At 42.9% G+C, this 23,276-nt stretch overlaps 1 protein-coding gene and 1 pseudogene across 2 annotated transcripts in view; both read right to left on the bottom strand.

Moving 5' to 3' along the window:
- Window positions 1-997: 997 nt before the first annotated feature.
- CA5B (carbonic anhydrase 5B) overlaps window positions 998-23,276 on the bottom strand; it is a 58,495-nt gene continuing 36,216 nt past the window's right edge. The window contains exons 3-8 of the mRNA XM_080795669.1: window positions 21,395-21,592; window positions 12,217-12,335; window positions 10,706-10,801; window positions 10,025-10,087; window positions 8,877-9,032; window positions 998-3,225 (exon numbers count right to left, since the gene is read on the bottom strand). Of these exons, the coding sequence (XP_080651795.1) occupies window positions 3,046-3,225; window positions 8,877-9,032; window positions 10,025-10,087; window positions 10,706-10,801; window positions 12,217-12,335; window positions 21,395-21,592 (812 nt within the window). The 3' untranslated portion in view covers window positions 998-3,045. The remainder of the gene's footprint in view (window positions 3,226-8,876; window positions 9,033-10,024; window positions 10,088-10,705; window positions 10,802-12,216; window positions 12,336-21,394; window positions 21,593-23,276) is intronic.
- LOC308336965 lies at window positions 14,214-17,155 on the bottom strand (annotated as a pseudogene). Its single transcript has 2 exons — window positions 17,031-17,155; window positions 14,214-14,904 (listed from the first exon to the last, which is right to left on the bottom strand). The product of its transcript is annotated as an uncharacterized misc_RNA (transcript).

Below are 23,276 nucleotides of genomic sequence, written 5' to 3'. Positions count from 1 at the left end.
GTACATAGGGATGACAAGTGTCTTAGTCTGTTTCGGCTGCCATAACAATGAACCATAGACTGGGGAGCTTACAAACAACAATAATTTATTTCTCACAGATCTGCAGTCTGGAAGTCCAAGATCAAGGTGCCAGCAGATTCAGTATCTGGTGAGAACTTCCTCACTGGCTCATTGGTGGCCATCTTCTTGCTGTGTCCTCACATGGCCGAAGAAGTGAGAGAGCTCTCTGGGGTCTCTTTTATTAGGGCCCTAACCCAATCATGAGACATCACCCCTGTGACCTAATCATCTCCCTAAGGCCCCACCTCCTAATACCATCACATTGGGGATTAGATTTCAACATACAAATTGGGGGGGGGGGATAAACATTCAGTTTCAAACAAGAATGCATTACTATTTACATGTAAAGTAGCCAGTATTACTTAGATGTACTCATTATATGGTTAAAATTAGAGAATATTCGCTTAAATAAACTATCTCCATTTTTGATCAGTAACACTTTATGGGAAAGAATTTACCCAATAAAGTTGAGTTAAAAAGACAATAAAACATTAAGTAGAACAGGTATCAAGTAAATAATGTGGGTTCTTCTAGTGACACAGAAAAATACCTAAAGTGATTATAATAGTGTAATTTTGCTAATAACGCACCAAAAGAAATACGTCCCCCAGGGAGCCAAGGGGAAGCCATCTTCCCCAGTCTTTTTGACGTGGATGCGTGCCTTTAGAATAGCCAAACTTACCCTAACCCATGTAGCTCTGGAAAGGAGAAAAGGACTGGTGGCTTGCCCTACTGGTGATGTCCTCAGATTGTGCACCCATCTGACAGAAAAAGGTGAGCGGAGAAGGGGTGGTTTTTGTTTTCCTGCTTTTCTAATAAATCTCTTGGGATTTTTCCAGTCACTTTCTGATCTACATGGTAAAGGATGTCTCACTAATATGACGGAAATTGTACATATTTTAAAAATATAGGAAGAAACAGTCATTCAACAAATATTAATATTGTACAGAAAGGGTTTTATTATAATACTTAATGAAGATGAGCAGCAATGGTAATACAAAATTCTTTCTCAAGCCCGCTGACAGACCTCAGGCCCATTTTCCCCCTTCAAGTTTAGGAAGGTACAAGTGAAGCACTTTTAGAGGCACAGAAGACAAAAAGTTTCTTGTTAGGGTGTCTCAGTAGCCCCAGAATCTGTAGCACCCCTTTGGAGGTCATAGGACTAAGGCAGGGGGTGGAAAGCACACCTCCCCAAGGCAGTTTCCATAACCTCTCTGGAGAAGGTCACCAAGAATTTATCATGCAAACCAGGACACGGTTGAGAGTGAGAATGCTGTTAATAATCACACCAGAACACCAGGTGCAAGTGAATCACGAGTGGCAAACCGGAACACACCCAATAAATACATCTTTGTAGCTCTAAGATTTAAGGACAAATCAGGCCTTGGTACATGGGCTCTTACTCCAATCTGGAAGACTCATTGCAAGAGAATTTTGCACGAGGAACTTGTGAGAGACCTAGGAGGGAAGCCCATGTGCGCTGGAAAATGTGGATCTTTTGTGTTTACCCTCTTAAAATAACTATGGTTTGAGCAGATCAATTACATAGACTTAACACAAACCTCCCCCCCATTTATCTTAAGAATTTTATTCATTTTCTTCCCAGAGAAGATGTGCACTCTAGAAGCAAATGCCTTTACCAACCTCCCTTTTTAAAGAACAGATATCCCCCCAAACTTACACAGATAACTCCAACCTTATTTTTTTTTCCTACTGAAGGTATTATTTATTTTTAATCGTGGTAGAACACACATAAAATTAACCAGCTTAACCTTTTCCAGTGTACAGTTCAGTAGTGTTAAGTCTACTTATCCAACTTTACTTTGCAGATCAGACGATTAGCATAGTAATGAAAGAAATACCACTAGTAAATGCAATATGAGTTTGAACACGGGCTTATAGGCAACTAGAAACATTCCAAGATATTTACAAGCAAAGGCAACAATGTCATGGCTTCCTCAGAATATGCACAATTCTCTAGACTTTAGCCTATTAAGTTTCTCTTCTTATTACTGTAGCAAAAGTCTTCTAAACCACTGTGTAAATTGGAAACATGAGGCATAGAACCTTAACTAATAAAATAACGTTCAGTTTTCAAGGGAAATCAAGAGAGTTCTATCATTGTGGAAAAGATTATATATTTTATGAAACCACATACAGACAATGCAGAATAACACTATAAACTATAGACTGTTATATTACTAGTCTTTTGAAAAAGATTTCTGTAAATATTCATAAAAGAATTTTAAATTCTAGGCACTTCAAGCATTTTCTTTAAAACGTTCTACATATGCTTTCTACGTGATCAAGTTTTGGACTAATATATCTAATCTTCAGAAGTACAAAAGGACTCCCAGTTAGAAGTAAATTCTTGTCTTCTTTGAACTACAAAATACTTTTTGTATATCATAAATTGATACTAAGTAAGCATATCACGTACTAGGAACGACAACTAAAGATCAGGGCAAATAGACTCATTGCGAAGGCCTCAGAAAAGAATATACATTCATGTTTTGAAATAAAATATACCAAAAACCATGGCCAGTGTTCAGCAAGCCAGGAAGTACCAGTTTGGGCCCTAGGGCTGTTTCTCAAAGGCCTGCCTTCTGGATGGTCAGTGTCTGCCTTTCTAGTTGTTACGTATTTTGGTTACCATCCCTACTTATAACTCTACAGAACTACTAACTAATAAACATAAAAAGGCAGCACAGAAATATCAGATGTAAAAAGACATTACAATTACCCAACATGTTACTGTAGGAGAAACTCCCGTCTCTTGCTGCTAGTTCAGTGTTAAATGTCATTATCAATCAAATGAAGAACTCATTTACCAAAGGGCTTTCCGCAAAGACTGATGGAGCACTGCCATGCCAAGAAATGCACATCTATAATTATTATTAAATGCAGGTGTTTAGAATAGTCCAGTTAGCAATATTTAAAAAGCTAGTATTTATTAAAGCAAAGCACTGCCTAGAGATGAACTCCTTAGGGGATCACTTGGCTAGTTGACGGCTGGGGTTTCGCTTGTATATTCAGTACATAATCATGACGGAAGGAAGAGCGGACAGTGCGATTCATCAGGGGCTGAAGGGGGCGGAAATTGTCCACCATTCTTTTCTCTTTCTCCCCCTCGGAAGTGAAAAGCAGGGTCCGAAATTGCTCAAGCTAGAAATAGAAGTATGCGGCATAAATAACTTCAATAGAGTAACAGATCCACTTTCATTTTTACAATTCTGAAACATTCTTCCACAACTAGACACAGTATAACTTCTCTCTGGGTAGGCATGCCTTTCACTGCTGAACGGGGACTCAGATGTGTGGGGAGGAGTGACAGGAGGTGATAAAGACAATGCGATACTTGGAATCTGAAGACGGGGGGGGGGGGGGGGGGGCGCGGGGGGGGCGCGGGGGGGGGCGGGGCCAGAGGCCCGGTCCCCCACATACTGGCTATTTGCCAAGGACAAGTTATTTCATCTTTGATTCTAGGAACCTCATCTTCATTTTTTAAAAGATTCTATTTATATATTCGACAGAGAGGGAGAGAAAGCACGCAAACACAAGTAAGGGGAAGCAGCAGAGGGTGAGGGAGAAGCAGGCTCCCCGCCAAGCAGGGAGCCTGATACGGGACACGACCCCAGGACCCTGGGATCATGACCTGAGCCGAAGGCAGACGTTTAACCGACTGAGCCACCCAGGTGCCCTAGGAACCTCATTTTCAAATAGGCAAAATAAGTAGCCTACAGGATAACATAGGGAAGGCCTGATGCATATATTAACAATGCCAAAAATGTTTTCTCAGAATATAACTAAATCATTAACATAAACAATGTATTCTTCATTGCTCACCGTACCTGGGCATTGTGGGGAAGGCAGTGCATGGGGTTATCTTTTTAACAGGCAGTGGGATGCCGCCTGCCATCACTGTCCGAAAGAATTTTCTATGATGGTAGAAATGTCCTCTGCATGACTCATTACGGTAGCCACTAACCACATACGGATTCTGAGTGCTTGAAATGCAGCCGGTACAACTAAGGAACTGAATTTTTCTGTATTTATTTATTTTTAATATTTTAAAGTTTATTTATTCTTTAGTAACCTCTACACCCATCATGGGGTTTGAACACACAACCCTGAGATCAAGAGTTGCATGTTCTACTGACTGAACCAGCAAGGCACCCTATAAGTGAATTTTTAAAAATATTTTATTTATTTATTTGACAGAGATCACAAGCAGGCAGAGAGGCAGGCAGAGAGAGAGGAGGAAACAGGCTCCCCGCTGAGCAGAGAGCCTGACGCGGGGCTCGATCCCAGGACCCTGAGACCATGACCTGAGCCGAAGGCAGAGGCTTAACCCACTGAGCCATCCAGGTGCCCCTGTAACTGAATTTTTAATTTTTATTTTAATGTATTTATATTTAAATTTAAATGGCCACATGGGGCTAGTGGCTAACGGACTGGACAGTGCAGCTCAGTACAAAAGGAGCTGCCCCCAAGTCAGGGCTTGTTCTATAACACGGTAATAGCATCATTTGCCCCTTGGCTTTCAGAGCAACCATATTCGGGTACACTTGACTTCAAGCCAGCCATAGGTTATTGTCACAACACTTCTCATCACTCAATCCCGCACACTGCGCTATGGAGAGGACAGCCTGGGGCACAGTATGCAAACATGGGAAGATCTGTTTGGAACAAAGACTTCAGGTCAAGGAGAGCTGCCAAGGCAGGACTGTGACCAGAAGCAAGTGCCAAAGGGACTATACTTGCAAATTACATATCTACCCTCGTAAATGAAGAACATGTCCAGAAATTAAGATTTATTTTTATTCAGCTAACTGCAAAAGATTAGAAATAGCTCAAGTGTCAATAATAAGTTACATTAGATCTATAAAATGGACTAGTACATAGCCATTAAAAACGGTATCAAAGATAACGCTTATTACCTATAAAATGTCCCACATATCACTGAGTGAAAAGGGGAACAAAATGGGGCACCTGGGTGGCCCAGTTGTTAAGCGTCTGCCTTCAGCTCAGGTCATTAACCCAGGATCCTGGGATAGAGCCCCACATCGGGCTCCCTGCTTGGCGGGGAGCCTGCTTCTCCCTCTCCCACTCCCCCTGCTTGTGTTCCCTCTCTCACTGTGTCTCTCTCTGTCAAATAAATACATAAAATCTTAAAAAAAAAAAAAGGAACAAAATGATAGGTACACAATGATTCCATTTGGTTTGAGAAACTTATGTATATTTATACAGATAAAAGACCAAAGAATTTATATGTATCTGTAAATATAAAAAACCAGAAGGATTTACCCAATGACTGACACTGATTATAGGTGACTGAATTGTAGATGACAACTAACATTTTTTTCCTGACTGAATTTTCTGTGTTGAGATTTCATTGGAAAACTACCCACATAGGCCACTAGCCCTCTGATTTATTGATTTTGCTGATTTATTTTTCAGTGTTATGTCAATTTTAAATATGAAGGATAGACACAGACTAAATGTATAGGCCAGCAAGACCAGGCTTACGGACAGTTAAGCTCTCTCTGTTTTGTCATTTGTTTTTGTTGGTTTTCATCACACACATTAAGAAAAAAAAATTACATGGTCTAACTTACTAGTTGCTTTCTTTAGGACTTCTTGGTTTTGGTATATAGTTAGAAAAGCTTCCTCCATTTGGAAGTATAAAAAGATTTCTCTGTGTTTATCCTCGCACTTTTATGGTGGTGTTTTTAACATTTAATATATCCAGAATATATTGCTGTGTGAGGTCTGAATGATGGATCTAACTTTTCTCCCCGCAACGTCTGCCCCGTTGTCGCCCAACAGCATTTACTGAAGAATCCCATCTTCCTCCCCATTGAGATGAGATGCTATCTTTATCACAAACTAAATTCTCACATGTACTTGGCCGTATTCTGAACTTAACATTTTCTCCCCTCCAGTGGTCTCTTTACTTTTGTGCCAGTACCACACTATTTCATTATTGAGGCTTTATAATTTTGTGGATCTAATCATCTCTCATTTTTTCTTTCTGAATTTTCCCTGGCTATTTATGCTGTTTGTTTTGCTGTGTGATTTTCGAAGTAGCACATCTATCTAAAAATCCCATTGGCACAGTAAATGGACCACATCAAATTTAGGGAGAATAAACAATTAATGGAGTATAACAACTGAAAGAGAGTTGACATCAAAGGTGTTTTTATGCTGTCTTCTGATTCGATAGCATAGTATGAATTTTATGAATCCTTTTGTGCCCTTCAGGGATGTTTTAAGCTTGTATGTTAAATTTTCTTCTTATGCTTACTCCAAGGCATTTTATATTTTTGTTAGCATTATAAATAGTTTTCATTCTTCTTCTTTTTTTTTTTTTTTTTTTTTGACAGAGATCACAAGTAGGCAGAGAGGCAGGCAGAGAGAGAGAGGAAGGGAAGAAGGCTCCCGCTGAGCAGAGAGCCCGATGCGGGGCTCGATCCCAGGACCCTGAGATCATGACCTGAGCCAAAGGCAGAGGCTTTAACCCACTGAGCCACCCAGGCGCCCCAGTTTTCATTCTTCTATTATAACTTTATAGCATTACATCCTTTAACTGATTATGATTTATATATATTAAATGTATTGATTTTTATAAATTAATATTATACTCCACTAATTACTGAGTTACCTCATTTTTGAAGTAGTTTTTTATTGTTTCTCTAATTTGCTTTTTCTTTTTTTTTTTTCTTTGAGGAAGCAGGCTCCCTGCTGAGCAGAGAGCCCGATGCGGGGCTCGATCCCAGGACCCTGGGATCATGACTCGAGCCGAAGGCAGAGGCTTTAACCCATTGAGCCACCCAGGTGCCCCAATTTGCTTTTTCTTTTTTTTGGTCTAATTGTATTGGCTACTTCAGGAACGTAATATAAAATTGTATATTGTAATAATCCTTCTCTATTAGGCATACTATTTATTTTTGAACTGAGAGCAATCCCTTTTATCAAGTTAGGGAAATCTCCATTCGTTTCTATGTTATTTAAAATTTTAAGAAAGTAAGGGACCCCTGGGTGGCACAGTGGATTGAGTATCCGATTCTTGGTTTTGGCTCAGGTCATGATCTTAGGGTCATGGGTTCAAGCCCTGTTCAGGCTTCAAGTGTGAACCTCAGTGAGGAGTCTGCTGAGATTTTTCTCACTCTCCCTCTGCCCCTCCCTATGTGCTCTCTCTCTCTCTCTCCCTCTCTCTCTAAAATAAATGAACCTGGGGCACCTGGGTGACTTGGTCAGTTAAGCCTCTACCTTCAGCTGGGGTCGTGATCCCGGAGTTCTGGGATCAAGCCCCACATCGGACTCTCTGCTCAGTGGGGAACCCGCTTCTCCCTCTCCCTCTGCCTATGGCTCCGCCTACTCATGCTTGTGCGCGTGCTCTCTCTCTCTCTCTGTCAAATAAATAAATAAAATTTTTAAAAAATAAAATAAAATAAATAAACCTTAAAAAATTTTTAAAACTGAATAGTGAATTTTGCTAATGCCTTTTAACAATGTATAGAAATGGTTATATGATTATTCTATATAGAATCACTGATATGATGGATTATATTAATATCATTCATAATAATGAACCATCCTTACTTTGCTGGAATATGTATTACTAAGTCAAAGTGTATTATTTCTTCTAATGTACTACTAGCTTGTTTCTCATACATTATTTTTCCTTTCTTTAAAATATATTCTTCCGAGGGGCTGGGTGGCGCAGTCGGTTAAGCACAGACTCCTGGTTTCAGCTCAGGGTCATGAGATCTAGCCCCATGTCAGGCTCTACGCTGGGAATGGAGCTTACTTAAGATTCTATCTCCCCTAGGGCACCTGGATGGCTCAGTGGGTTAAAGCCTCTGCCTTCAGCTCAGGTCATGATCCCAGGGTCCTGGGATTAAGCCCCACATTGGGCTCTCTGCTCAGAGGGGAGACTGCTTCCCTTCCTGCCTCTCTGCCTGCTTGTGATCTCTGTCTGTCAAATAAATAAATAAAATCTTTAAAAAAAAAAAAAAAAAGGATTCTCTCTCCCTCTCCCTCTGCCCCTCCTGCTCGTGATTTATTTCCTCTCTCTCCCTCTCTAAAATAAATAGATAAATCTTAAAAAACATAAAATATATTCTTCAATCTTCAGCTTATCCTTATTTTTTGGTCCAATATTTGATGGACGCTGGTATCTGTTATCCTGGCTTCATATAATAAAGACTTTAGAAGCTTTTGCTCTTGTAAAAATGCTCTGTAATTAATAAAAAGCCCATAAAGCAAGCATTTACAAGTATTATTGTAGTTTAGTTAAATTGTGAATTAAACAGGATTTTGTACATTGACATAGTAGTCATCACTTAAACTTACTTTTTAAAGAGAAAATAAGTTCAAAATAACTGACTTAGAATTTCTGGACAGACATTGTTGGATTCTGTCTTAATCCTGAGGTTCCAGACCAAAATTTCCTTAAGGATTTTAAAGGGTTTTGGGTACATCCATTTCCAGCCTTCATTCTTCCTTTTAAAAGGGTCTCGTGTATATAGAGATTTATTGTTATATATAAAACACACAATGCATGAGACATAATATGTCATTGTCAAATATGAAAGTAAAAAGCTTACGCTTCCTAAATTTTAACTCTTCTCTCTAGTTGATTTGAAGCATTCCCTAATTTATATCCAAATTTTAAGACAAGATGTTAGCACATTTTAATAAAAATATAAAGCATTATAAGATCTTAACAACTGATACCTAAGTTGGAGCCCAGCCTTGCTTTAAAGGGGCAGGCTAGCATTTCCTCAGAAAGAAATGTGGAAAGAACATACCTGATCATGATCAACCTCTACGGGCTGCTTCTTAATGATCCAGGTGACGGACTCAGAGAGTGGGGGGGTAGTCAGGGATCCCGAGTAGGTCCAGTAATCTGGGCAGGCAGGCATCAGGCAGGAAGGATCAAATGACCCAAATTCCACAAGGGTGTCCTGGCCAAGAGAAGAGGTCACCAAGTCATCATTTCGTGGTGAAAATCACTCAGGAATCAGAGGACGGGGGGATGAGTCTCGGGGAGTCTAGGGACTAGCAGCGGTCTGGAGGATCTGTGGGCCCTTTAGGACCGACTCACACCCCTGCCTTGTTCCCGTAATTAACTAGGTAGTTCTGCCCATCCTCCCCGGGACGGGGGAACGGGAACGAGGCACGAAGCACTGCCTCCCTCCGTTCCAGTGACTTTACTGCAGGTGCTCTCCTCTCAACTCTTTGGGAGGCATCAGGCAGTACAGTAGCTGGTGCGTGAACAAGGAGACTTCCCTTTTTCAAGAAAAAGCAACAGAATTCTCCTTTCTAAAACGCAATGCAAATTTGGGGGAGCCAAGTTCCTGGCCAAAAAGGGGGAGACAGAGAGAGGGAAGGGCAAAGAGGGAGATGGACAGGGAGGGAGAGGGAAGGAGGCAGTGGGGAGAGACACTGAGGTGGGGAGGAGGGGGTAGAGAGAGAGAGAGAGATGTGGATCTCCAGGGAACGGCCCCTTCGGGACTCTAAGTCCCAAAGGATAGTTAGTCTGGGGCCTGGACAAAGGTGTCCATTCTGAAGGATGTGGGTAATTGTTCTGTACAGCCGGCCACGCCACGTTTCCGTCCAACTCTGCTCTGCTTCCCGCCCGCGGGACCGGAGGTCGAGTCGGCAGGGCTGCTCTGGCTGTTTCCACAGGGACTCAGAAGGAGCAGAGGAGGGGACAGCACTGGGTTCCCGAGTCCCTGAGGGCTAGGGCAGGGCAGCAAAACCAAAGCGGTGAGGACGCACCCACAGAATCCCTTCCGGCCCCTGCAAGGTGTCCCAGGGCCGGGGGCGCTCTCAACACACACATGTTAAGTGGCAAGTGCTCTTCCGGGGCAAGTCGCAAAGTGCCATGTGAGTGTCTCCACTCTCAGATTACACGAAACAGGCATTTCAAGTGACTTGGGAAAGATAGTATTACCTTATGCTTGATCGATGGCAAAGTATCCACCAATTTCTGTAGCTCTTTGTGATGTTTGCCTAGCTAAAGAAGCAGCAATGAGAAAATATTAAAAACAATGGATATCTGACTTTTGCCATGGTGACACGATGTGAATGAAAATGAGCCATCTGGTGATTACATAAAAACAAACCAATCACACGACTTAAACTACACTTAAACTGGTAGTTTAGATCACTATAAACGCCACTGAATTCAATTAGACACAGAACAAGTGAGCAGGCTGTTTGCTGACAGGGTCCTAGTGCCTGCGGGGGAAACCGGCTCCTGCTCCCTTGAAGTATCAGTCCTTGTGTTGCAATTTGAATTAATTACAATTAAAAATTGTTCCACCAAGTAGCCACATTTCAAGAGCTCATTTGCCAATGTGGCTTGGGACTACTCCACTGGGCTGCATTTTTACACCATTTGAAATATATTCAGAGCAATCTTCTATTTAGCTGCCGTTCATTTTTTTTCTTTCTTGTTTTCTTAAGTTGAAGTGTCCAATGATACATTAGTTTCAGGTGTACAACATAGTGATTCCACAAGCCAACCATTGTTTCTTTTTAATCCCAATACACTTGGATGTTAATATTACAATGTTGTATCTTCTCCTCTTAGGATAAAACACGTCATTTAAAGTTGGTTGGACTTTCTTACCTTTAAAAATACTCCGATCACAGCCAAACCATGTTCTTCCAGTGCTGCATCCTCAAAGTTTTCAAATCTGACTGCATTCCAATGCACCAAGTGCAGCTGAAACACCGTTAAAAGCTGGTTTGCCACATAACCGCACAGGATTGCTCCAAAACAAACAGCCTTACTCAACACAGTATTTTAACATGTTTCCTCACCCAAAGTAAAGCCGCTGAGAAAAGCATACAGCAGTCTGGTGCAAAACGAGATAGAAATGAATAGAAGAACCGCATGCAGGAGCAGCAATTACTATTACTTTTTTTAGGGGCGCCTGGGTGGCTCAGTTGGTTAAGCATCTGCCTTCGGCTCAGGTCATGGTCCCAGGGTCCTGGGATGGAGCCCTGTGTTGGGCTCCCTGTTCAGCGGGGAGCCTGCTTCTCCTTCTGCCTCTGCCTTCTGCCTGCTTATGCTCTTGTTCTCTCTCAAAATAAATAAATTGTTCTTTAAAAATACTACTTTTAAAAAAATATTTATTTATTTTGGGGGAGGGGCTGAGGGGGGGAGAGACTTTCAAGCAGACTCCACGCCGAGAGTAGAACCTGATGCAGGGCTCGATCCCAGGACCCTAAGACCATGACCTGGGCAAAAATCAAGAGTCAGCCACTCAACTGACTGAGCCACCCAGGTGCCCTAATATTACCTGTGAATAGAGGGATTTATTTGGAGAAAAAGAAAAGAAATACAACAAGGTGAGTACATTTCAGTGAGGGAGCAATGAATGTCCATTCCCATACTGATTTGCATGAAACCATCATATCCAAAATCCATTTGCATCCTAAGGAGAGATTTTTATATTGAGAGAAATAGATTCTCTCCATGGGAATTAGACAAGAGTTGAAGTCAATTTCTTTGAGGGATAACGACTTAAAATGTGTTTCTTTTTAAGGTAACATCTAAAGGTAAATTAGGGGAAAATCTCTAAGAAATTCTACTTCCTTATGCCTTCCCTAGACTTCCCTACAAATTATTTCTTGTCCACCGTTCACAGATGCATCTTCACCCAGCCTCCCAAGTAGGTCCTCAAGGTCACATTTCGCTTGTTCCTCTCCTCTCCTGAAGTAGACCCTGCCTCCAAGTCCTGTTGCCTTTATTTCAGAAATGCCTGTTAAATCTCGCTCTTTTCTTCTATTCCTATCACCACAGCCTTCATCGGGGCTCCCACCAATTCTCACTTGGGTCAATTCAACCTGGAGGCCCTGTACTGTGGCCGGGGTTATAACTTCAGGCTATAATTTGAGCCTAGCTTCGAATTCCGGAAGGATTCTCCTTTAGGATCTTAAGGTTCGTTTCTGCTCTACTATTTGAGATGAGATCATGTTTACACGTATAAACTGGGAGTAATCACATATGCTTAAGAGAGCGCGTTAGCATTTATAGGAACCCCCCCTCCCCACCAATTGTTCCTGAGGCTGTCTTAGAAATACAGCACTGTCCCCCCCTCACAGTTGTCACTGCTCCCAAGCTGCTCAACATACCTCTGCTGGGTAACATTTGCTGTCCACGGTGTGCTCGGAGCCCCAGGCATCGATAGCCCCCCAGTGAAAATGGAACTGCTTTAAGCGGTAGTTGTGCTCCAGGGGTCCTCCCTCGATCACTGAAATGGCACATCCGACAATTCAGGGGACAGTTTTTCACACCATGGAAGAACGCGGGGGGAAAGGCCAGAGCTTTGGGTGGACCTTTTACATGAACTGTCGTAAGTGGAGCCCACTCAAAAATTAGACACAAGTACCTAGAAACTTGACTCCCACGCAGTCAATTCAGGTATAAGGGCGTGACCTGTGCTCTGAAAGACACTGCGATTTAACAACACTCCAAGCTACCTACAACTGTTAAAGGCCAATTCTTGACTTATTTTTATATTCTATATTTACTGTGCCCACTTTTTTTTTTTTTTAAACAGGAACATGAAATAAGTTTCAGGGTTTTATTATCAAAGTCTTGTAAAACAATTTTAGAAACTGTACACCAACATGGGACAGACTGTAGCCTACCTTAGTTTTCACTGCACAAACGTGAAGCCTGAAACTCCTGTGAGAAGTTTTTAGTTGCCTAACTATGTTGCATTTCACAAGGGATTACTATGTGCATTAGACTACTGTTGCGGTAAAAGTAACACAAATGTTTTGGTTTAATACTTGAGGTCAAATAAAAAGTACATTATGAAGTAGATCTGTCATATTTTAAAAGATGTGACGGTCCATTTAAAATGTACTACCCCCGGGACACCTGGGTGGCTCGGTTGGTTAAGCAGCTGCCTTCGGCTTAGGTCATGATCCCAGCGTCCTGGGATCGAGTCCCACATCGGGCTCCTTGCTTGGTGGGGAGCCTGCTTCTCCCTCTGCCTCTGCCTGTGCTCGCTCTCTCTCTCTCCCTCTCTTTCTCTGACAAATAAATAAGTAAAATCTTTAAAAAAAAAAAAAAAAAAAAAAAAAAAATGTACTACCCCCTTTGTCCAACACTGAGATGAAAACAAATTAATAAAAGAGTGGAAAACTGAAAATCAGGACAAGAGATCACTTTCTTTCACAGATGGACTCAGGAGAGGCAGATAGCTTTCTCTGGTGTAGAAGTGGGATAAATGATTTCAGGAAAAAAATTCCCAAACACCTAAATGAAAAAGTATACGACTCTACTTCAAAATGTGCTACTTACTCACCCCCAATGAGAGTTTCATTTGAGATCTTGTTTCTGTAATTAAAGCCCTGTCAGCTATCAGAAAGAGTGAGTGCACAGATAATCTTTCAAAGTTAAACAAAAGCCACAAAAATTTAGGCACAAGGCTTAAAGGACTATCGATTTCAAATGTTCATTTTCAGGGGCGCCTGGGTGGCTCAGTGGGTTAAAGCCTCTGCTTCCGGCTCAGGTCATGATCCCAGGGTCCTGGGCTCGAGCCCCACATTGGGCTCTCTGCTCAGCAGGAGACCTGCTTCTCTTCCTCTCTCTCTGCCTGCCTCTCTGCCTACTTGTGATCTCTGTCTGTCAAATAAATAAATAAAATCTTTTTAAAAAAATGTTCATTTTCAGATGTAACTGTAAGAAGGCTAATTTGTCATGTCAGCAAACAAGACCCCAAGTAGATCCATCACGTTGGAGGATTTTAATGACAATTAGGATATTCCTGCCACAATTAACATGCAGTCAGTGCATTCCCTATATGGCTCTTTTATTGCAATGAATCAAATTCTAGAAATACTATAAGCGCACGTACTTAATAAAGGAGAGCACACAACACAAACAGTCCATGCGGGCTGTGGACGCAAGCCACTTTTCCCGTTTGTTAGGAGGCGGCAGCAGAAGAGTCCAGCTGCTTGGTTACCCAATCAGATCTCACCATGCCAAGAACTGGTCACTCCTGTATGGCTTTCCACAAGCTTTGGGCCGTAAATAACTAACGTCAATATCAGGAGCTATGGAACCATCTGTAACCCGGAGCTGTATCCACGTGGGTTTGAGAAGAACCAATAGAGCATCAAGCAGTCACACAAAGGCACCGCGCTGCTGTGTGTATGCGGGAGGCTCCCCATGGAGGCCCCGTGCGGCCACTCACCTCCATGCCTTCTTCACGATGCTCACCTCCATTCACGCTGATTCTCTTAGTGAGTCACCAGTTCCCTTTCCCACACAACAGTCTTTTGTTTTAGGGGAACTTGGTTCTCTTGGTTTCTCCTCTTGTTTCTCTTTCTCGCTGTCCTCCCCTTGTTCCTCTTCATCGTAATCCTGTGTAGCTTTCGCATCTTTGCCACTCTCTGATTGTCTTTCCCGATGACCCATTTCCCTATCTTTCCTTTTCTTCTTGCTTGTTGATTATTCTCTTTCATCTCTGCTTTTTTCTTTGCTTTTGTCTTTCTTCTGCTTTTTATGTCTTCCAGGGGATGGTGAACGAAACAATTTTCTCTTTTTAGGAGATCTTGTGCCACTCCTACTTTGTCCTTGTCCTTCTCTGCTTGCGCTTCTGGAATGTCTGTCTGTGCTATTTAACTTTTTGGTGGTATCTTGGAACGTTCCTTTTCTTTATCTTCTTTTTGGCCCTGGTTTTTGATGTGCTCCTTGGCCTTCTACCTCTCTCTCTGGAATGAAATCTTCTCTGTCTTGGACTTTTGGATCACTGCCTACTCCTTGACCTAGCATGTGATCTTCTTCTCGAACTGCTTTGCCTCTGCCTAGAAGATATGGGAGCCCTCCTCTTCTTAGAATATGATCTTGACCCTGAGTTACCATGACTGCTTTTTAAATGTGCAATAAAATGCAAATTTCTCTTAGCATATTTATCCAATCCAGTTTCATAAAATGGAAATGTGGGGACAAAAGATGCTCTCTTTCTTTTTTTATGCACTGATACTTTTTTTCTTAAGTAAACTACACTCATCGTGGGGCTTGAACTCACAACCCTGAGATCAAGAGTCACATGTTCTGTTGACTGAGCCAGCCAGGTGCCCCTTGTTTTTCAATTTTGGAAGAAAAATATTCAGATAAAACAAGATTTTAAAATCTCCCTTCCTCAGACTTTGGGTCGTGCTGGTATTTTTTTACCTTGAATTTGCTAACACATATTAATTAGTTCCTCTTTTCCTCCATTTAATCCAACCCTGGTGATGTCTGTCCTTGGTTAAACCAATACAACAGCACAAAACCCACCCATCTCATCTAACTCAGCGCTCTTTAGCATTTCTTGCATCACTAGTCGAATTTTATGTACGACTACAGCAACCCCAAGGACCAAACACATTGGATATGTCATGCAGTGGTTGGCTATGTATCTTACTGCCTTTTGAAAATATTTCACATAATTTCTTCTTTAAAAAAAGTTTTTGAAAGAGGTGAGCAAAGACACCAATGAGAACTTTTCTTTGAGGGACAGGGGAGGTGCAGAGAATAATACCACCTGATTCACTAAATGACTAGGAGGATGGTACCAGAGCATACTGAAATAAAAGTAAAATCATCTTCCAAAAACTTGCTTTTCTATGCCAGCTCCATACCGTGAGCTCGATTTTGGCAGATATCCAATCTACTCTGTTCAATGAAACTGAAGTTCTCGTGCCAAGTGAAGTGAGCAAGGTGAGAGGGGAAGGACTTCTCCCCTATCCGCAGAAAAACACTGGCCACATACCCTGGACACTGACTGTGTGTCTCCTCCCAAGATAATGAGCAAGGCAGAGAGGAGATGTTAGCAACGGGTGGCTGCAGGGGGAAGGGGGCAGAACTGGTCTTCAGGTGTGTTTTGATTTCCCCACACAATATGAAATACATTTTAAAGTTCATTGCCAATGTTGAAAGCTATACAATTTCATATAAAAATCCACATTTGCCATTAGACAAAGAGATGCCCTGCCCATGCTGGGCACATGCTCCCTTCAGGCAACAACAGGTTGGGTGGGAGTAAGAGCCACTGACTTTAGACGGTCCTGCCAGTTCTTCACAGTTGCCACTGCTGCCGATTCTTCCAGACTCTCCCAGCCTGGCTCACGCTCTTCACCTCTGTGGCACTGCAGGTACCTCTACGTTTGTGATCTCTGGGAGGGAAGTTAGATTCCCAGGCATCTGACTCAGGCACTTCTAGCTAGAAAAATCATTAAGTCTCTACATATGGGGGTGCCTGGGTGGCTCAGTTGGTTAAATGTCTGCCTTTGGCTCAGGTCATGATCCCGGGGTGCTGGGATCGAGCCCCATCTCGGGGGCTGCTCAGCGTCAGCTCCCTGTTCAGCAGGAAGCCTGCTTTTCCCTCTCCCTCTGCCTCTCCCCCAACTTGTGCACATGTGTGCACGCGCCTGCTCTCTCTCTCTAATAAATAAATAAAATCTTTTTAAAAAAAAAGTCTCTACATGTGCTGAGTACTATACCTTTATAACCTGTACACAGGGAGAAGTGAGAGGGAGATACTCTCCTGTATGATGTGGCTAAGAGCATGTACTTTACAGGAAAAGGACCTCAGTTTGCATTTATGGGCTTTGTGTCATTAGCCATGTGGCCTGGCAGTTTCTGAGATGACTCCCAATGACCCCTATCTCCTGGTATTCACACCCTTGTGTGATCTCCTCCCCTGAGTATGAGCTAGACCTTGTGACTTGCTTCTAAGGGCAAAAGTGATAAGGATGTCACTTTTGAGATTAGGTTACAAAAAGGTGCGGGTTGCCATCTCGCTTGCCCTCTCCGACTCTTTACTTGTTCACTCTGACGGAGCCAGCTGCCATGCTGTGAGACACCCACTTGGTAAGGAAAAGGGAGTGGCCTCTGGCCAACAGCCAGCAAAGAACTGAGACCCTGAGAGAAACTGAATCCTGCCAACAGCCACTTGAGTGAATTTGGAAGAGGATCCTCTGCCAGAAGAATCTTGAGATGAAACGCCAACACAGCTGACACCTCAATCACGTCGAGCGCGAGACCCAGGTAAGTTGCACCCTGAGTCCCCATCTCTGGGAACAGTCCACAGAACTTTCTGTGTCTCGGCTCCTGCCCACCTCAGGATGTGCTTGTTTTCTTCCTTCTTGCACTCTACATGCTAATACAAGCATTGCTCCGCCTCGAACCTCCACCTCCTCGTGAACTGCCCAGGTGTCACCCCTGCCCGGAAGCCTTCTCCCACCGGAGCCCATGTGAACACTTCCCTCACGGCACTTAGCGCTCTGCGTTAGCATCTCTTCAAGGCTCTGTCCCCCCACACGCTGTAAACTTCTTAAAGGCAGTGACCATCCCTTCTTCCTTTTTCTCTTCTGAGCACGTGGCACAGTGCCTGGCACTTAGAAGATCCTCAATGAAACCAGGAACTAAAGAAATAGACTACAAAGTGTCGGTTGGGTTTGTTGATTGAAACACCACTGGTATCCTCAGCAAGAGCGAGGAAAAGGGTGGGGTGGGGAGCCGCAGAAGTGTGGATGAGAGGAGCAAGTACAGTCAGCAAGAAACAGGCAGAGGAGGGAGAGAGAAGATAGGAAATTAGGAAGCAGAGTAGTCACAAGACACAGCCAACAAAAATGTACTTATTTATTTGAGGTTGCTGACATTTTGTTGTTTCAGTTTTCTAAGGTGAGAAACAATTGAACTTATAAAAAAATTAGGTAACAAATATAAAACACCCAGCCTAGTGTTGGGCCTATGGTGAGCAAGCTGTGCAATGTTTACTCCCCTCCTTTGCTTTTAACATGGAGGTGAAGGAGCTAGCAGAGGAAGGGGTGATGAAGGGAAAGGCAATACACGGGACCCATACAAATCAAACTCAATGCTAGGAAATGGCCACAGAACTGGGGGTGATGGAAATGTTCTAAAATTGGACTGTCCTAATAGTTTCACCACCTTGTGAATGTGCTAAACATCATTACATTGTTTTCTCTGAAAAAGGAAATGCAGCACCAAAATTTGGAAGGAGAAGTTCAAATGTCTGTGGAAGCAAGAAATTCTTCTTGGGTTTACTGGTGATGCCCCAAAAAAGTGTAAAGGGATGTAAGATGGGGCAGGAAGCACCCGAGGAGAACAATAGACTCATCTCTTCCTCTCATTGAGGCCTGGTGACATGGCCGATGAGAGTACTTTCAGAGGAGGTGAAATTAGAGATCATTCACGGGCCCAAGCACGATTTAGTGACCTTCCCCACAATATTTTATATCCTTCACACACCCTCCTTAAAATCACTGACTGTGTTCTATTCAGGGGAGACAAACAATAAAACAATACCCAGCAAAGGCCGGAGGTATGAGATGCTCACATACCTTCTCTTATAATCCTCCTAATTTCTGTAGGGTCGGTGGTGATGTCCCTCTTTCATTCCTGATTTTAGCAATTTGAATCTTCTCTTATTTGTTTTCTTGGTGCACCTATCTAAGAGTTTATCAGCTTTGTTGATCTTTCTGGAGAACCAACTTTTGACTTCATTGATTTCTGCTCTGTCCTTTATTATGCCCTTTTTTGTGTTTGCTTTGTTTACTTTGCTCTTCTCCTTCTAGCTCCTTAAGGTGGAAAGCTAGGTTATTGATTTGAGCAATTTCTTCTTCTCCAGTATGGGCATTTTCACGTCTATTTTCCCTCTAAACACTGCTTTTGCTGGATCCCATAAAGTTTGATATGTTTTCTTTTTGTCACGTACCTTCCCCAAACCCTTTCCTTGCACACCTTATCCTGAATTCTTCGTAAAGCACACTGCAGCAGCGGTGCCTAGTTTTTTTTAAATTTATAGACACTGATATTGATTAGCTCCTTTCCTTTCTAGAATTAGAATTGGTTCTTTCCTGTCTTCATTTCTATAAAGCCTTTGCTCTCTTTTACTTTTTCTTTGTGTTTTGTGTTCCTTCACTCTTTCTTCCTCTTTGAATGCTATGAATTATTTTGCAACAGCATGGAGAAATAGCAATGGAGAATAAGCAGGAGATAGGAGGCAGCCACTGAAATGTGGAAAAAGAAAGACAGAAAGTTAGGTACTTATTGAAGATTAATGGTATCTTAAAGAAAATGATTATTAAAGCATAATAAAAAGAGGTTACCTATTTTGGTCTCTCCTAACAAAACAAATGGAAAATTAGCAACCTCTCTACAGTTTTTCTAGTGTTTTGTAAAAACAGTGTGACACTCTGACACACCTAGGCAGGGTAGCGTCAAGGAATGATTTAATTGTCTTGGGAGGTCTCTAATGAGCTATTATGAGGAAAATGCAGCTCATTTGTTTTCCATCTGAGACGCCCAAGCAAACAGGTGGATAAGAATTCTTGAATGTATTATTCAAAAGGAAGAAAAAAACGACTAAAAAAATAAAACAGAAGGCTATCTGCCTGGAACGATCTGGAGATTAACTCACTTGGTTAAGAAACCGACTGAACAACTTCCCAAAATTTCCAACTCAGTGAAGAAATCATAGATTGGAAATACACAGTCTCTGGACCGGCAAGGGCATTAGAAGGCTAACCAACATTCAGGATCTTTAGAAGAAAAGAAAGAAGGTTGCCAGGGACCTAGACAGGATTGAGACTTGAGAGGATCGCTACGCATCCAGAGAGCACGAAAGAGAGGTGTTATTTACAGACTGGGTCTCCCCACTAGGCTAGTTGGCAGGAGTAATGGTAGAACTCGACAGAGACGAGTAAAGCTCATCATCGTACAAGACAGTCATCTGGAACATAGGAATGTAGGTTGCTATTTTGAAGATTTCTGGAATCCTTATATACAATGTAATATTACAGGCTTCCAGTTGAGATGGGGGCACACTACAGGGTTTTGGAAAAAATAAGGAAAGATACTAAAGAATCTGGGCTGAAAAGGAGTAATTACTTTCTTCTTGGTTTGCGAAACAGAAGTAAGATGGTCAAGGTTGGGGGCCATGTCATAACCTGGGGAGAAAGAAGAAAATGGGGAACACAGAGATACCTAAGCTCTTAAAGACAGACCTGAGCACTTCCTGGATCACGGCAGAGAAGCAGGTCAAAGGGAAGAGAACTAGAGAGAGAGAATTCCCAGGGAAGGAGCAGTCGGTTTGCAGCTGGGCCAGAGGGCCCTGTTTAAGTATCAGAGCATCACTAGGAGAATGCAAAGAGAACCAAGATACGGTTGAGAAACCTAGAGCCAGGGTAGATACAGAAGGGAACACTTCTATTTATGCTTTAGGCCATACTTTTTACTTCATTCAATCACACTTTCACGGGCTCATCTCCTCATATTCATCGGAGAAAACTAATTGCCTAAAGGGTTTCTCAGTCTTGGCTGTACTGATATTTGAGGCTGGATAAGTCTTTCCGATTGCTGTCCCGTGTACTGTAGTTTTTCCTCACCAGTTTTTCTCCTCTTGACCCACAATATGTCAGTTGCACCACCCTTCCCCCACTCAGCAAGTGTGACAACTGAAAATGCCTACACTTGTGGCCAAGTGTCCCAAGCCCCTGGGGAGAGAGAGGGAGCAAAACTGCCCCTGGTTGGTAGCCACTCTTTAAAGATACACGATTTCGACTATTAATTATTTCAGACTAAGATTACTTGATACCATCAAATTTGGTTGGAAAAAAGAAGAAACAGAGAAAAGAAACCTACATAGAATTAATGACATTCTGTGTTCAACAGACACTAAAGGTTTCAGGTAAACTTTGAAATCATTCAGATTAGTTTATATCCGGGTAGACTGAAAACCAGAGAAGATTCAAAAGCAATATAACATTTGGATCTGAAAATCTCTATTAAATTGTGTTTCCGTTAAACTAGGTAACATTGTTTAATCAACAAAATTAACATGACTTCCCATTTTTCTAGGTAGAACTGGTTAAGACTATAGCCTCATACACACATGAATATTCTTTTTGTCCCATTTCAAAGGTATTGCAGTCTGCTCAGTTAAATCTAAACTGTAATACTATTTAATGTAGAAGAGTCTTGTGAAGTCACCAAGCAGAGAAAATTAGTACATGTTCAAAGCACACAAAATAAACTTCAGGCAAAGCTTTTATTTCAAAACCTATCTCCTTTCTATACAGAGAGATACACACACTTATTAATAAATACTACCTATACTAGAGAAGAAAATATTCAGAAAAACTAGACGGGATTTTTTCCCACATGTTCAAAAAGCTCAGTGCAGTGAGTCCCCATGCCACTGCTCAAAGAGGAGGCAGCGTGGTGTGGCCTGTGCTGACAGCAGGCTGTCCCTTTAACTCCGGACAAGACCACAGGTCGGGCTCTCACCTGACTTATCTGTAGAATCTTCAAATTCCACCAGGAAAGAGTACCCGTTATTCCAGACGTGGAGGCAGGTGGTCGGGTCGTAAGAGATGGTGAGCGGTTTTAAGCCAGGATCGTAGACGCTGTCCCTCCAGCGGATGTTGATGGGCGACTGGCGCTCGCCCCCCGGGACCAGGTCCACGGTCTCCCAGAGCGGGTGCACTAGGAGAAAGCACAGGGCGCCATCGTCCGGACGTGCGCTCTCTGGGATCACACACCGGGCTAGTTCAGGGCTGCGGTGTGCCGAGGGGACGCAATCCAAGTCTCAGGGACGAGCCACTCAGGGGCCAGACAGAAGCAGGGGCGAGAGGCCGCTCGGAGAGCGCCTGGCAGGGAGCCGCCAGCCCGCTGCTCTGCCAGCCGGGAGCCGCTCAGTCCATCCTCTCCTCTCACCTAAACCAAGCGCCGCCCGTCTCCTGAGGACAGGAAGACGCCAGCAGACCAGCACCATGCGGAAGGAGGCTGTTCTCCAATGCGTTGCTCTTCCTTATTGATCATTTTCTGAGCCCCTCCCACCAGACCGGGTTCACAGACGAATACAAATTAATGAGACTTTCAAATGAAACTTTCAAATGAAACTCTTTCCAACAAAGGCCAGAGGGAGAGGGGAGGGAGAAGTTTTGGAAAGCAAGTGTTCACCGGAGTGATGAGGGAACAGAAGGCTAGCTAAGGACAAAGCACAGGGGACACCCTGCAACCCCCACCCCCCCACTCCTGGGTGGGACATGTGGGCCATTCTTCCAGGAAGCTCCCAACTGTCTTGATGTTAATGCCTTGCTACAGGGAAAAACAACCTGAACTGGACAATGGCAAGGCTTCCAGTTTCCTGGGAGCCTTTAGCATATGAAAGTTCTTTTGAAAACCTCCCTTTCCCTTACCTCCCCCAACTCCCAAGTATATAACCAGCCACCCCTTGCAACCCTGGGGCAGCAGCTCTTCCTGTCCACGGGTCCAGTCATTGTGCTTTCAATAAAACCACCCTTTTGCACCAAAGACGTTCAAGAACTCTTTCTTGGTTGTCAGCTCCAGACCTAACCCCACCAACCTCACCTATATTCCAAACCTCATCAAAACATACGTTTTTATGAAAAAACTTTTCATAAAAGTTTTTATAAAAACAAGTTTTTAATTGCTTGTCTAGTAGAAATAAGGTGTGTGTGGCATGAGTCTGTAATTTAGCTTGCAGTTTTGAAGATTTCTGGATTATTTATACAATGCAATATTACAGGCTTCCAACTGAGGTGAGGGGAACACTCTAGGGTTTTGGAAAAATGAAGGAAGGTACCGATGATTCTGGAGAGGAAAAGGAGTCACTTCTTCTTAGTTTGAGATAGGCAAACCTTACGAGTAACACTGCCAGTCACTTCACCAGTAAAAAAATGGGGCTTTGGCGGGGAAGGGGAAAAGCAGAGACTTACAGTCTGGGACAAGCAAGCTATAGCAAACCCATAGACAACTGCAGAGAACAAAGGAGAGGAATGGTCTTTTACAGAGGAAAGGAGGAAGCCAAGAAGGCTTCTAGAAACACAAAGTCCACAGAGTAACCTGGGAGCTGGAACTATAGTGGCTTCTCACTGCCCAGGTTGTAACTGTGTCTCACTGGCCAGGCTCTGGCTGCGGCAGAAGGGAAGTGCTCCCTCCCCATGTAAAGGTGCAAAGGAAGGAGTATCCACGTGCAAAATCGATTTCTTCCTGTTGAGTTTGCAACTGACAAGGAGCGCTCCCACTCCATTACAGATTTAGGTGTGCGTGCACAATCTGTCCCACACAGACGCCACCCACCACTGACACTGATTTTCCACGATGAATCAAGCACCGGGTGTTCCTGGTAAGTCTCTGAGAAATC

Source organism: Martes martes, assembly GCF_963455335.1.
Source record: "Martes martes genome assembly, chromosome: X".
NCBI classification, from domain to species: domain Eukaryota; kingdom Metazoa; phylum Chordata; class Mammalia; order Carnivora; family Mustelidae; genus Martes; species Martes martes.
This window is presented reverse-complemented; position numbering and strand designations above follow the sequence as displayed.